The sequence below is a fragment of the Panthera uncia genome, chromosome D1, assembly GCF_023721935.1.
Source record: "Panthera uncia isolate 11264 chromosome D1, Puncia_PCG_1.0, whole genome shotgun sequence".
Taxonomy (NCBI): domain Eukaryota; kingdom Metazoa; phylum Chordata; class Mammalia; order Carnivora; family Felidae; genus Panthera; species Panthera uncia.
Window position 1 is genome coordinate 85,754,938 of NC_064808.1, and position 15,659 is coordinate 85,770,596.

Below are 15,659 nucleotides of genomic sequence, written 5' to 3' on the forward strand. Positions count from 1 at the left end.
CAACATTGGTTCTGAGGAATTTAGGGAACCAGTTGAGTCTTCTCTATGCCAATCACTACCTCTCCATGGTGGCCTTAATGACATATCAACTCATTCTATTTCACCTGCTTCCACTTGGCCCCCAACCCACCACTGAAACTGAATGATGTCATTAGACACTGTTTGTAGGAATCATCGTGATAAATGGGTGGAGAGAGGTACCACCCTGTTCACTGGGGCTTCCTTCATACCATGGAAGGCGAGAACTCCTCATCAAGAGAATTTTTCTCACACTATGGAGGGGATTCACTGATTAAAGTATTTCATTAGCAGTTACTTATCTCCTAAGATACCAGTGGCTAGCTGAGAAACACAATTCCAGGAGAAGTCCATGTAAAACCCTTGTCCACACAATCCCATCCACACAACAGTCACCATTACCATTCAGAATGCAATCTTCAACTAGCCCCTCTACCAATTTAAAAGCTGTAGAACAGGGGCTTTATTTGGAACTCCCTGTGAATCACAGACCAATATACTAGGACAATGACTATCTCCCAACCTACCTTTTCCCACATCACCTCAAAAAAGGTCACAACTGAATTATTTTTTCTCTCTCAGTACTCTGAAATAAAAGAATATTCATATTCTCTTGTACAAGACTATCCCTAACTGTACTCTTCAAAGAAGAAAAGCATTTAAACTTGAGAAATTCTGCCACTTTTCTAAAACAGTTCTTGAGATACACAGCTGTATGATGAAACGTTTCCTACAGGTAATTAATCCTGAGCAACTCTTGTAAAAAATGACATAACAGGGGCGCCTGGGTGGCGCAGTCGGTTAAGCCTCCGACTTCAGCCAGGTCATGATCTCGCGGTCCATGAGTTCGAGCCCCGCGTCGGGCTCTGGGCTGATGGCTCAGAGCCTGGAGCCTGTTTCCGATTCTGTGTCTCCCTCTCTCTCTGCCCCTCCCCCGTTCATGCTCTGTCTCTCTCTGTCCCAAAAATAAATTAAAAACATTGAAAAAAAAATTAAAAAAAAAATGACATAACAAAGCACAGTTTGTGACGATGTCGTGTTGACCTGTTTGTGCCACTCATTTAGGAATTTACAAAATTCTGAATTTATATCATAAAACAGAAAGGTGAGGGAATCAAACATGTCTATTCATAAAGACCTGAACTTGGCTCCCAGACCACCCAGGATGCAAGAGGCCTCAAAAGGCAGTTAGTGAAATGACATAATTCACAAGAATGCCCTAGAGTGAAGTGGTTTTTTTAAGGATATTTCGTTTTTCGTGAGTTTAATTCATCAAGGATAGTGATCTTTCTCTAAAGGACTGTGCTTCAGACAACCAAGACATGGTTATGATTATAAGATTATTGTTTTTAATCGAAGCTATCAATTACTGAGCACTTACACTCCAGGAACTATGCTAAAAGCTTTATATGCATTATCTCATTTAACCTACATGACTAACCCTATTAGGCAGTTAATATTATCTTTCCATTATAGATGAAGAAATTGAGAGTCAGAGAGTTTAAATAACTTGCCTAAGGTCAAACAGTGCCATCTGACTCAAAATCCATCCACAAGGATCATTCCATTAAACCGGCTTCCTATATTTGAGTCATAGGGTACAAATTATATCAATCTCACCTTTAAGCTGGTATCTACACTACAATGGCTCCCAAACTTGACTTTTCACTAAAATCATTACAATCTCTTTTTGAAAACAGAGTTTCCCAGAACCTACCCCAGCCCAATTAGATATAATGTGAAAAAAATTAGTCTCTTATTCTTTTTAAAGTGATGCCAAACCAATAGCCAGATTTTTTTCCCCACTAAACTTAATAGTGAATATTTCATGAAAAATATTCCAAGTCTTAACTCACAAGGCAGTCGACTGGCATTTAGTGGTTAAGCATACATATTCTTTCTCTCTGGTTCACAAGAGTGAATGAATGAATGAATGAATGAATAGCAATTCCACCTTTGACCCCCACAGAAAAGCTTTATTCAAAGAATCATAGCTCATGGAAACACCTTAAGGAAAGAAGCCTTGGGAATGTCATACTGAGAAGGACACTAGTATCCAGGGGCAAGGAGATGTGTTCAGAATCACACAGCCAGAAGGCAGTAGGTCCACAATCTCACTCCAAAGACCTTATGGCTTCTTAGAATTTGTCTAGAATCATTCAGAGACCCAAATAATCACAGGAAAGGAAAGACTGGAGGGCACACACTAAATGATTGGCAATATGTGTAAAGGAGTTACCAGGTTCAAAGTAAAGTCCTTCACATTCGTTGGGCCTTGCTTTATATAAAGTACAGACTTTCTATGGACTCCATGGAAAGGGACAAATGTGACTTCTAATTTACGCATTTTCATATGATTATATACAGTACGGAGCTTTGTACTGAAAGAAACAGACCTGAGTTCCAATCTCAACTCTGCCACTTACTCATGTGACCTTGTTACTATCTATTTCTTAGTGTCCCTGTGTCTCATCTTTCTCACTGGAAAAGCAGTGATCACAACTATTACAGAGAGGGTCTCCCTTTAAGGTAAATGCCTCAATGCAGGAATGTGTCTGCCACGCGGTTACCATTTATAATTATTTCTATTTCAACTTTGCAGTTACCTGACAAGTGAAACACTCTGCTTATGCAGCTAATTGTTCTAACTGCCAAGGCTCAATGTCCCAGTTTGAAAAAAAACAAAACCGGAGCTCCCACAGAATGCTCCTCTATGCTGTACTCTAAACTGAGGATTGAAAACATGCTTCCAGAACACACAGCTGTCTAACGTGCTAAGAGCAATAATGAGTTGCCATGATATCCAGGGATAACACAATTAACAACGTCCTCCAAAACAATGTCCTCTGGGGCGACTTACCAATTATTTCAGTAAAATGTTCAGTCATGAGAAGAAAAGGAAGCTGGATTGGAACTGGGAGGATTCCTACCTCTCTCTCTCAGTGAAACTTGCTGAAAAGTAACCGTAAATATTCTAAATCCTTGCCTGTCTTTTCCCAAGGAGTTCCAAACAGAAGATCCAAGGTGGACCTGTTGGATTTGTTGCCAACAAACAGACTTCCTTGCGTGGCAAGAACAGGTCCTTCTGCATTTTATCCTACTTAGAGCATCCTGCGGCAGCTCTCTGGAACTTTTTCTTGATAATGTTTTCTCCATTCACTGCCTCCAGCCCAGCTGGTCCCTTTCACGAGGAGTAAGATTTCACTGAAAAGATCCAGAAGGTTGACTGAGTAAGACACGGTGAAAATTTCAGCCCGTCTGATCTACTCTGGCCACTGCAAGTGCCTACACGGGTTAAGATAAATTGCAGAACTTGTTCCTGCAACTCGTGGAAGTCTGTTCATGGACAACAAATCTGACAGATCCACCGTCCCTTCAGTCATGTCCAATTTGGCCACAATCCTCTAGATGTGGTCATTAATTCCTGCTGCTGACCGTGGCTGCACTGCTGAGCACCGAAGAAAGCCCTGTGGCACTGTCTACAGATCGTCCGGGTGGGATGTGGGCCCTACAGTACTTAGATTTCTTTGCTTCTCTGTATGTACAGTTGACTCTTGGACAAGAAAGAGTTTGCAGTGTGCCTGAAAATCACCATCTAACTTCTGATTCTCCCCAAAACTTAATTACTAATAGCCTTACCCACAACCTAAGCAGTTAACACATATCTTACATGTTATGTGTATTATGTACTGTATTCCTACAATCAAGAAAGCTGGGGGAAGGAAAATGTTATTAAGAAGATCATAAGAAAAAATACATCCACAGGGCTGTACTGTATTTATATATACAAAAAAATCCATGTGCAAGCAGACCTGTGCAGTTCAAACCCGTGTTGTTCAAGAGTCAGCTGTACTGAGGCAGAGAGGGGTGGTCTAAGAAGGGGAAACGCGTTGGCCAACTCCTGTTTGGGCCACACTGAAGAATATTTTCCCTTTGAAGGATGCAGAGAGATAAAGCCCCCAAAGGCCACATTTTTGTCAAATATCTTAACAGCAGTATTTCTAAATTGGAACTATTTTGCAGAGAAAAGAAAAAAGGTCTTGGATGTTAAGACAGGCTGAGCAAAGCACCTGCCACCACAGTTGTCACTGTAGAGTAATATGGTCTAGGTTAACTTCTCCAAACCACAGGATGGCCATTTATTATTCCTAACACACAGCTATCTATGTGATTTCCATGGTAACAGTTCTCATCCCTTCTTAACAAGACTTGATACCACATACCAAAGTTTTAAAATCAAATCATGGGTCCAGGGTGCTTGGGTGGTTCAGTTGGCTGGGCGTCCAGCTCTTGATTTCGGCTCAGGTCATGATCTCATGGTGCATGGGTTCGAGCCTCACGTTGGGCTCTGTGCTGACAGTGCAGGGCCTGCTTAGGATTCTCTGTCTCCCCTCTTTATCTGCCCCTCCCCATGCTCACTTGCTCTCTCTCTCTCTCTGTCCAAATAAATAAATAAACTTTAAAAAATAAAAATAAAAAATAAAATCACAGCTCCAAAATATAAGGAGCACTCGGTCATTTCATATGGCAATACCGACATCATTCTTCCCTCTAATAAGCTACATTTTAATTTAGATTCTTTGGTATTCACAGCTATCCCCAGACAATTGTTTTGAAGTTAAATTGTCACTAGCAATGGACAAACCTTGCTCAAAAGCCAAGGGTGGCATATCGTATCAGCAAATACATACAAATGCAAGATACAAAAAAAAAAAAAGTTATTGTGATTTTAAACATCACTAAGAAGAGAAAAAAAACCCTAATGACTCTTGCTTGCATGATTATGGATGTATATCTAAAACAAACACTTCTTGGAGCAATCACCTCCTAGTCCTAGTGCCCAGCTCAGAGAGCGCTTACTCATATGCCAAAGTATTACTTGGGGAAACGGCAGCTATCCTGGTGATAATAGTACCCCCATCCAGCCAGGGGAGGTTAAGTGAGATCCAAAAGCCAATTACAGAAGCTACAGTGGTTGTTTTAGTGAGAGTTGTACACATGTATCTAATTATAAAGTGTTTTTATTTCCCCACTGTGAGACTGCGTACAACAAGGTCTGCATTTAAAAGCTTCCCCTGTTTCAGGGCAGAAAAGCTATTAAGAAAGCTATCAAAAGGTCCACAAGATTAAGAGTTTCATGGACATCTAGGGTCTCCCATACTATCATTTTTCAATGTTTATATTATGAAAAATTTCAAACACACAGAAAAGAATAATGTAATGAACATCTGTATACCCACGACCAAGCTGTGTTAAATCTCGATGTTTGGCCATATTTTACATTAGGCCTTTTCTTTTCCTTAATAAACTATGACATAGGACAATAAAAACCTGTGGGTGGCCTTCCTAATCCCATACCTTTGCCTCCCTCAACAATATGTATCAGTCTGCATGTTTTCAAGCAGCATATAAATGGTATCAGGCTGTAGGTATCAATCTACAATTTGTTTTTTTCTCAACACTGTATTTCTAAAACTTATCCATATTCATACAAATAGATCTGGTCCATTCATTTTCGTTGTATAGAATTTCACTGCTTAAAGGGAGCACACGTACTTTTATCCTTTTTCCTTCTGAAGGGCAGTTTGATTTAGATTTGTCACTATCACAAACAACACAAAAATGACCAGTCTTAAACAGGTGTCCCTCTGCACACATACAAGGCATCAGCCCAGAGGGGGAGCGGGGGCTGGAAGGTACATGTGTATCTGTAGCTTTACGGGTATTGCTACACTGCTCTCCGAAGGAATCGTACCGAAAAAACATTCCCACCACCACCAGTGTATGAGAATGTCTATCGCTGTCATCGATCAATAGAGTCAGATTCTTTGATTTCCACCTATCTGATGGGTGTGAAATGGTATCTCATTTTAATGTGTGTTCTCCTAATTAACAGTGAGGCAGAACATCCTTTCATCTTTACCATGTGGATACTCATTTCTATGAACAGCGAATTTTTCTACCTGCCCTTTTTCTCATTGCTTTGTAAGAGATCTTTCTGTGTCCTGTGACTTTGGGAAAATTACTTCTCGGCTTTCCATTGGTAAAGTGGCGATAGTAACACCTACGTCTTAGAGATGATCTGAAGCTGATCATAGAGCACTCAGTCCCATGCTTATTACACGTTAGGCATTCAAAAAAACCAGTCACTCTTTCTATGACTGTTATGAATGTGAGTAAGAAGGTTCAGTGTATTTCTAACATATCTCAAGTTTATAGCTGCCTTTGGGATAAATAAAGCAGGATTCCGGAAGAGGAGTCTGGGCAACTCTCTGTGCCCAAGCTATTTCCCCACCACAGAAGAGATAAAACGAGGACTCTGTTCTTTGTAAGTTACCATGAGTTAAATGTACAAAGTCGCTTCCTATAGATATTGCTTAAACTAAACATCTACCTTGAACTTCCTTCAGTCTAAAAGCGGCTGTGCTCCGGTCTGTGAAATGACCATAATCCTGAATTTCAACAAAGGTTATGTTACAGAATGAAAAGAACTCTGAGGAGAGGGAAGTGGGTGGTGGAGGCTGGCAGGTTCATCAGTATCAGGAACTCGCCGGGTATTCCTGGGGTGGAAATACAGCCATGACTTCATGAGACTGCACCAAGCCCAAGACCATTCCATTTTCCCACACTTCATAAGCGATCCTTGAATAAGAAAAGCCAAAGGACCGTCATCATATCACTGATCGCACCTAAGGGTTTTTGTTGTTGTTTTTTTTAAATAGTGACACTGACATCGCCGAGGCGGCAGGCAATCCTTTTCAATGCACATTGTGAAAATGTTTATCTATCCCCAATATCGAGAGGAACATGCTGCTAAGGACGTGTTGGTAAGCTAGAAGGATGCAGTAAAAAGGAATCACGTAAGCCTGTCTGCTTGAACTCTTAATGTATTTAGTTTCATGGTGAGATCCTCCCAGATTGGCTTCTATTCAGTCGTATCTTGACCTTTCCTTGGAGAAAGGCCATGTTCATCTTTACGAACTCTGCCAGTGGAGTCAGAAAGCATATATAGCTGTTCTCCAGGCCTATCAAGTAGTCCTGACATCAGCTTCAGCTGGTGACTGGCAGGGTCCCTTTTCAGATGTACTTGCACATCATCTAACGTTCAGAATTATCTCCCTCCGTATTCAGTTTCAACTGGCACTAAAGAAACCAGAGACTTTCTTTTGCGACTAAAGTGAGGCCCTCTACCCCCCCCCCGCCCCCGCCCCCCCCGCATCTCCTCCAGGGCAGTCATGTGTAAGAGTCAACTCTAGCCCAAACATAATTAGACCATCTTCTGATACCTATCTAGGAGCACTGCTTTCTTCCTTAAACGTATGCCAAGTTTCCACTTTCAAGAAGTTAAATTGCCATATAAAAATGCCCTGGTGATGATGAGTAATTAGACACTGTAATGGAAAATTAACTGTGTTTTTATTTAGAGCATTCATTTTCACAAGACTTTTTTTTTTTTTCTAACTGCTATTAAGCTGCAATAAAAATAAATTAAATCCTGAGAGTTTGCAAAGGTTTTCTGGTTAAAAACAAACAAACAAACAAAAACTTCTCATTCTGGAACCGTTTGTTTTGTTAATATCACCAAGTTTATACAAGGTTCTGAATTGAACCCCATTATTAATACATTCTGATGTCAATTTTAATCCCGTCAACTGTGCTGTAGAGGAAGAAATAACCACTCCAATCTCACAGGCAGCTAACGCAGAGACAGGCACCAGAGAGGCAGCCGAGAAGGGCTTGTCACATGCGTCAAGGGCCTTCACCCGAATAGCCACAGTCCCTCTCTTTTTCCCACTTTGTCATGCTGCTTCCGAGGGAAGTGGGCCACTTACAGGCGTGGTTCCTGACAGTTCGGAACACCCGTAGGCTCTGGGCAGCCCTCGGTGAAGAGGCTGATCCAGCTGTGAACGTGGGGTTCATCTCTGGTGCCACACTGAAAGCACCAGCTCCATGAGCCGCGGTGTAAACCAGCATTCCCCAAAGAACGATGTCAAAGGAGGTTTAAATCTGTACATCTCAACCCAATCCCTACAGCCCCTCTGTTCCAATCCTCTGGTCCCACATTCCACTGAAAAGTTCATCAGCGGGTTCGGCCACAGGCCCTGGGTTAACTTCAATTTGGAGCTGGATTCACGCAGCCCGCACACTGGCGGGGCAGGTTCTGGGACACCCACCAAAGTTCACAGGATTAGTACAGATGAGGGAGACTCAGATCGAATGGCCTACCTAAGCTTTTCATCTCTGTTCCTCCCAGACTGCAAAACAACATGCACATGACAACTAAAAATGCTTTTGGCTTGACATTTTTTCAGTCTCCCCTCAGTGAATGCTGAATGCTGGGCAGGGCCCAGACTCCGGGTGGCTCGTTTTAAGGGGTCCGGCACGTACGGAAGCAAAATCAACTTTAGCCATTTACTATCCATGCACCGACAGGTATCTCAGAAGCCCCATGAGTTCTGCTGGGGGGGGGGGGGGAGGTCATGCTGAAGGACAGGGGCTTCGTGCAAGGCTGAATGGAGAAGTGTCAGGAGTTCTAGGGAAACCCGCTCTTTTACTTTTTCCCTACTCCTTCCCTTTTCTTTTTTTTTTTTTTCATTTTAATCTCTCCTTACAATTTAAACAAGCTTTTATAATCCTTACTGCTTTCCTATAGATTCTTGGGATAGATATATTCAAGCTAACAATCTTTTCACTTAGATTCCCTAGGTAGGTTAAATAAAACTAGCAACTTTATGCAGTCCACGCTTGTATCCAAATGCAGTTTTAGTCGAGAGAGGTACAACCAACAAGAACTTGAGCAGACTGGCTTCATTAAGGAGTTATTGTCTACACCATTTCATTTTGGTTGTATTTAACGGGATTAATATGATAGTTCGGTTGGTGATAACACCCTTTAGGTGGAGTTCAAAGACAAAATTCTACATGGTAAGCAAAAATATTAAATTGTCATAATGTTCCCCTATCCCAATTCCAAACTGCCCATCATATGTTCTAGAGAAGAACAAAGAAGGGCTCAGTAGTGGGTCTACAGGTAGTTTAGAGGAATGTTTAAAGTATCCCAACTGTGAGTCAAGATTTACAATAAACTTAAACACAAGGACTCAATAACAGTGCCATCACCAAGCAAGTATAAATATCTGTAGAATGAAATTATTAAATTAAATGATACAAAAGACTGTAGACATTTGGAGAGGCATTTTAACATGTGAACTATACATTCTCCCATGGGTTATTAGGAAAATCAGAACCGGAGAAGAAGCTGCTAATAAACTCTATTCACTAGTTCAAACTGACTCCGAAGGGTCCCCTGAGCCTCCCTGTTTAACAAAGGAGTTACAAAATTTAAGGAGTAAATGAGACAACAGCTGAGGATCCCAGAAGAGCGCAGCTCCAAATATATTCTGACCCTGGATGAGTCCTATATCCTGTGCACCCCTCATTTTATTTACCCTTAGAATGGGAACAGGAGAAGCAGTTATAAGTAATTGCTAATAAAAGCCTATTTGCCTCTGGCAGAAATGCAAATGCTTGGTGATAATGATCATTCTCCCAAACCCCAGTTTACATTTTTCCATTAACATTTCAGTCCTCAATGCTCAGGTTCCCAAGATCCTGTGGGTTTTAGTCTTAGACTAACAGACCAAGCTGAGATTTGGGGAATCACGGGAGCCAACTCCACAAAGCAATAGCTGGCTGTCCAACTCCCAAAGAAGTCATTACACATGGGATGACACCGAATCTTTGTGATCAAAATGAACCCAAGGACACCACCCGAAAGAACTTGTTTCTCTTGGACCCACCAAAGGATAAAATGTTCTCAATGCCATCTCTTAAGATAAACACCCTTCCCCAAATGCCCCTTTTAATTGGCTGGTTGACTGTCCCTTGGGTGTGAGGACACGGATTTATCCTGGGTGTGAAACCAAATTGGAAAAGTCTTCTCGATTTCTGAGTCCCCTAACAAGAAGGGCAGCAGTGCCCAGTGTGGACTGAAAGTGTCTAAGCACTGATGTGACCCCAGCACTTCACAAAAAAAACTATATTCTAACTGGGGAGATTAGATTAGATTCCCACTGTGACCTCTGTGATCCCTTCCAGCTCTGTAACCGCAACAGTCAGCTCGACACGACTGGCCACCGAAGGTCACCGGGAAATCCAACAGAACCATTCCACCGGAGAAGGAGAAAGGAATTAGCCTATAGGTTTTGGTGGATTATTTAAAAAAGCCCTGTGCTGGTCACAGGCTGAAAATGTCCCAAATATCTACAATTCACCTTTCCCCCAAAATGTGCATGTGCAAGTCTAGGGCAATTCTAGGTTATAAGCATAAGCAATTATAATAAAACTCTAAGTAATTAGCACAGTAGGTTGGTTTCTCGGCATCCCCATGAAAACCCGTAGGATAAATTGTATCCTCGTTTTTGTGAAGCAGGCTATTCATCGTTTCCAAACAATCCTCAAATTTAGAAACCGCCTGTTTCTAAAGGTCAAACTGAAAGAGAGAGCCTTCAAAAACGACTCTGCCAGTATCTTTGCAATGGATTCCAGCCTGAGGAACCAGATTTCTCCAAGCTACTCTTCCCCCCAAGAAACATTAATCACAACCAAAAAGGTGAAATAATGTACTCAAGAGTTAATAGTATTTATGACATCCTCAACTGCACCTCAGTTTTGGTTTTTAATCTGTCAATGTTCTAACACGTATGAGAGAATGTTAACGGATTTCTAAACGGCAGTATATTCCCATTCTAATTGGGGATTGCTGTTACCAGATTTAAACAAAACAACACAAAACAAACAAAACATGTTACACACTAAATAAATTCCAAACATATTTCACCCCTCATAGATGGTCTGAATAACAAACTTTTTTTTTTTTTTTTTTTTTTTTCAAATGGAGGCTCTCTTTGGGCTTAGTTGGTTTTTTCTTTTTTTTTTTTTAATTTTATTTTAAATTTAATGACAAATGTTCCTTTAGCTTGGCCTCAAAGGATAGGATTCCCGTCCTCCCTGCCTATTTTGTGATGTAGAACATCTCTTGGGAAACTTCAGTAAATTTAGAGACAGCCTCCTAAGCCTAAAATTACTGCATTTGTAATAAGAAAGGGCCTGTTAAAACAAACAACAATTTTTTTGGAGGTGAGTATTCCATCAAGGTTAGAGTGTCGAATAATAAATGACTGTCAGGTGATGATCTGCCTGATGAAAAATGTTTCCATTTCTCAGTTTACTTGAATACATGTTCCTCTGCCTGAGGAGATTCAGTACCATAAATTGGCATCTGGATTACTAAATCTAAACAACAAGGACTACTTAATTATGTAGAGGCTTTTTAAATGCTGTGGCTTTTGTTCCACCCCAATTTTATATACTTATTGTGCAGGGTGGTAACTTTTTTTTATTCTTACTTCATTATTTTACCAGGCAAGGTTCACTTCTGGTAGTTATTTAAATCTTAAGAACAGCAAACCAAACGATGAGAAAGTTCAGTAATTTTAATTCCAATTTGTGCCTTTCACTTGATTTGAACTTTTTATACATCAGTTCTATGAAAAGTGCTAAATAATTATCTTTATCCAGCAAATGTATATTTACATATATAGTTGTATGATGAATGCCAGCAACTTATTGCCAGTTTTTTAATTAATAAAAAAGATTAAGTTTATCCAGTCTAAGATTTTTGATCTTGAACATAACTGTTAAAAACAACAAAAATGCTTTGAAAGTGTGGTATTTGCAAAACCCTTAAGAAGTCACTAATGGGATTCCCATGATCTAATACACGTAAGGCTTTAACTGTAATTGTAAACCCACTAAAGGCTTATGATCCGAAAGTATGGACTATTGTAGCCAGTTTTTATGGGCTTAATTCCACTGGCAAATCCCAGTTTCTATATTTTAAATCTCAACGAGAGCAAAATCATGACCTTTTCAAAAGAACAATCTAAAGAAAGTAAACACTGAAATGATAGGGCAAGAAAACCATTACCAACAACCACCCTTTCATACACACCATCAATGAACTTCAAAAGCACAAGGCTAAGCAAAACTTTCAGCTCGTGATATATGTACAATTCACCCTTAACAGTCTCAAAACTACATATGAATCAACTTACTTCCTTCCGACTGATTTCCCATACAAGGTTTAGTGAAATACAGAACTTACTCAGCCCGTATTAATGACTGGACCTCTGTTTTCTGAGCAATTTATTCTTTTTTTTCTTTTTTTTTTTTTTTTAGCATGTTATTACTATGATCCAATTCTGTGACTGCTAAAAGCCAGGAAAACTGCCTTCAGGACAATACACAGCAGAAAGTCGCTAAAAATTGTGCCGGCCCTGTGTCACACCTAGGTGTTCAGGTTTGTTCTGTTTTGTCTTAGGGTCCTGCAGGAGGGCAATGTCTTAGCAGGGTGCATTGAAATTTGTGATTAAATCTTATTTTTCCTCAAAGGTGTCTGAGTTATTATAGCACATGATAATTTATGCTCATTACAAGATTCAGCCTACCTTCCCTACCCAATATATATGTAGTCTATTCATTCGAGGGTTTGTACATGGCAGACGCATAAATGTAAAAATATATACATCAAGGATATCTACCTTGTTCCTAAAGTGTCTTAGTTGTTTCTTGTCTCATATGCTTCTTGGTTCTTAAAATTCGGGATTGCAAGTCTTGTGATGGCCTATCAGGCCTAATCCCACCTTACAGATAAAATTTATTTTACGAAGGTATAACTGAATATAGTATTCATCTTAGAACCAAATACATGTAGGAACCACTTGCTTTTGAAATAACTTTGCTGTATGTATTTACACACATACTGACTGTCCTAAAGGGACAATCCAAGAAACTAAGGATTCCAAGAACTATGTACTAGAAGCTTCAGGCCTGAAAGTTAAAAAAAAAAAAAAAAAAAGTCTTTAGAAAACACTGCCAGCAATAATAATAATAATAATTAAATAAAAACACTGCTAGCTCTTCGCTTTACTTTTTCAATATAACTAAATTATTTCATGGCACCCATGCCACAAACATAAACTCAAAGTTCCTTTTCGTTGGGAAATACTAAATTTTTACCTTCAGTTGAAACCACAGCTGATAACTTATTTTTTTATAAAAGTTGCTTCAACTTTTTTTTTTTTCTATGCCTGCATTTCGACAGCCTAAATCCTTTGAATGCCAGGGTGCACTTTGAAACTTGGAGCTTCTCTTAATGCGCTCAAAGCTTCAAAAATGCCTTTCGACTTACTTTCCACACAAACCTACGACTTTTTCAATGTACTTATTAAATGTTATCTTTCCTATTGGCCTGAGTTAGCTCTTGTGGATAGAGGAAACCAGACGTGAAGAATGTTTTTATTGTTATGCCTGTTGTTTTCTTAGTCACTTAAAACAAAAAGAGGTGACCTCCTCAGCTTGCATGCACCACAACGCGACGTCTTCCAGAACTACCGCCACAGAGGGAGATCCTTTTAAGTGAAGTTCAAGGATTTCTGGATCTTGTGGAGAACCTCAGGATACTGATTAACTTGTAAAACTCCCAGGGGAGACAAGAGGAGATTGGACAAGTTAACTCGAGGCGAGCCGCAACACCACGTCCTGAAACAACGATTCAGGCGTTGAACCGGGTCAAGTGTTTGAACTTTCCGGCCGAAAACCACAGCGGCGCTGGGAAGGGGGTAGCTTTTCTCCCGCGGGCAGGATCGCCCGCGCTGCAGTAGCGGCCGCTCCTAGGGGGCCGCTACTTCCACTCCACTTCCAAGCTCGCGATCGCGGACCTTGCCCGGCCCTTCCCAGGTCGCGGACGCCTGTGCGATGCCCGCCGCTGCCTAGTCTAGCCCCCCACCCCGGGCCGGCGCACAACAGAAGAATCCCCGCGACCCTTCCTTTCGCCCTCCCGCGGGAGATCGGAAGCGGGAAAGCTCCCGACAACGGCGCGAAAGCTACCGCACCCCACTAACCACCACCATCCCCGCTCTGCGGCGGCGCGTCTTACCGGTACAGGAATGCAGGGGCTTGGGTCGCACGACCAGCGACGGGCACACGGAGTAGAGGGAAAGTTTCTCAAAGTAGTCGCAGGTCTCCTTGGAAAGGATCTCGTCGATCATGAAAGTCTTGTAGCGCCGCCTGGCTGCTTTGAGTTGGCCGGGCGAGCTCAGCCTCAGCTCCGCGTGGCAGTGCATGGTGAGCCGGGGAGAGCGCCGGCCGGCCGGGGCCGCGGGGGCTGGCGCGCCGGCGGGGACCTCAGCCCGGCTCCTCGGCCGCCGGGGAGGCGGCGGGCTCGGGAGGCGCGCGGAGGGGAGCGGGCACCGGGCGCGCCGGCCGCGCGTCTAGATCAGCATCTTCGCCGAGCCTTTTTGGGACAGCGCAGCTGTCAATCAGCGCGCGCTTCCTGCGGGGCCTGGTGCGGAGCCGCGCCGAGGGCCGGCCGCCGAGGGGCGTCGGCGCCCACCCCACCCAGTCCGCCCGTGCGAGCCGGCCGCGGACCTGCACGCCTCGAGCCCGCCTCTCTCGCTCGCCTCCTCCCGCCTCGCGGCGTCTCGCGCTCCTCTGCCAGCCTCTCTATTTTAAGACACTCGCTTTGGCTCTCCACCCCGCCCCCCTCCTGGGACGAGCTCCAGGTGTGTGTGCCGAGGGTGCGCGCGCGGGTGTGCGCGCCGTGCGGAGAGCGCGCGCCGCCCCCGCCCGCGGGCCGGGCCTCGGCCGCTCCTCCGGGACGCGACCCCGCGCGCCTCCTTGGAGGTCCGGTACTCTCCACCCGCCACCCGGGGCGGGGGGCGGGCAGGCGCGCCTAGTTCTCCTGCTAGGAAGAAGTCGAGTCCTTGCTGAGGCTCCCGAGGCTGCGGGCCCCAGGGCCGGCGCCCCGACGATCCGCGGGTCCTTATACCCCGTTTCCCAAGGACCGTCGGCGCTCCCTCGAGTTCCCTCCACGCGCTTGCCCCCAGCGGAGCCGCAAACCTGACCGCCCCCCACGAGATCCCAAGCCGTAAATGACCCTTGCCCTGACCGTTATCCCAATAATGAATTGTAAAAATAAAAAGTAATCCCCCAAAGGCGTGCGTTCTTTTTTTTTTTTTTTTTTTTAAGTTTTAGCAAAAGGTTTTAAACCGTTTTCGCCGCCGGAAGAGCCAGCGCAGCACGATCCCGCGGTGCCTGCGGGCCCTCGTGCCGTCAGCCCCACTCGCGGCGGCTCATCGCCTGCCGCTCCCGGCCGCGCGGCTTTGGTTCCCGGTTCCCTCGAGACGCTGAGCGTTCGGAGAGCCGCGAGGACACGTGCTTACTGGGGGGCTTGCCTTCTTCCTGCTGGGCTCCTAACCTCCGAGTCTGTTCCAACCAATCAATATCTGTAGGAACTTATGCGTTCTATTGGAATTGGTGGGCGAGGGGGGCCCCGCCCGGTCTCCGCGCCCGGGACGGCTCCCGCTGCCTGCGTCCTAGCACCCCGCCCGGCGGCCGGCCGAAACCGCCCAGTGGCACCGGTTTCCCACGATTTTGTCTCCGAACTGGTGTGCGTGGGGCCGGAAGGAAAACGCACGAGAGGGAGATGTCGAATGGCAGAGGCGGACGGCCTTCTCCCAGACCGAGTTTGGGGCTGGGGACATCCCGCTCGGAACCTGCAAGCGGCCCGGAGTCGCGGC

At 43.8% G+C, this 15,659-nt stretch overlaps 1 protein-coding gene across 1 annotated transcript in view; it reads right to left on the minus strand.

Moving 5' to 3' along the window:
- The window catches only part of BARX2 (BARX homeobox 2), a 76,962-nt gene extending 61,923 nt beyond the window's left edge, over nucleotides 1-15,039 (minus strand). The window contains exon 1 of the mRNA XM_049654436.1: nucleotides 14,018-15,039. Coding sequence (XP_049510393.1) covers nucleotides 14,018-14,204 — 187 coding nt within the window. The 5' untranslated portion in view covers nucleotides 14,205-15,039. The remainder of the gene's footprint in view (nucleotides 1-14,017) is intronic.
- Between the last annotated feature and the right edge of the window lie 620 nt (nucleotides 15,040-15,659).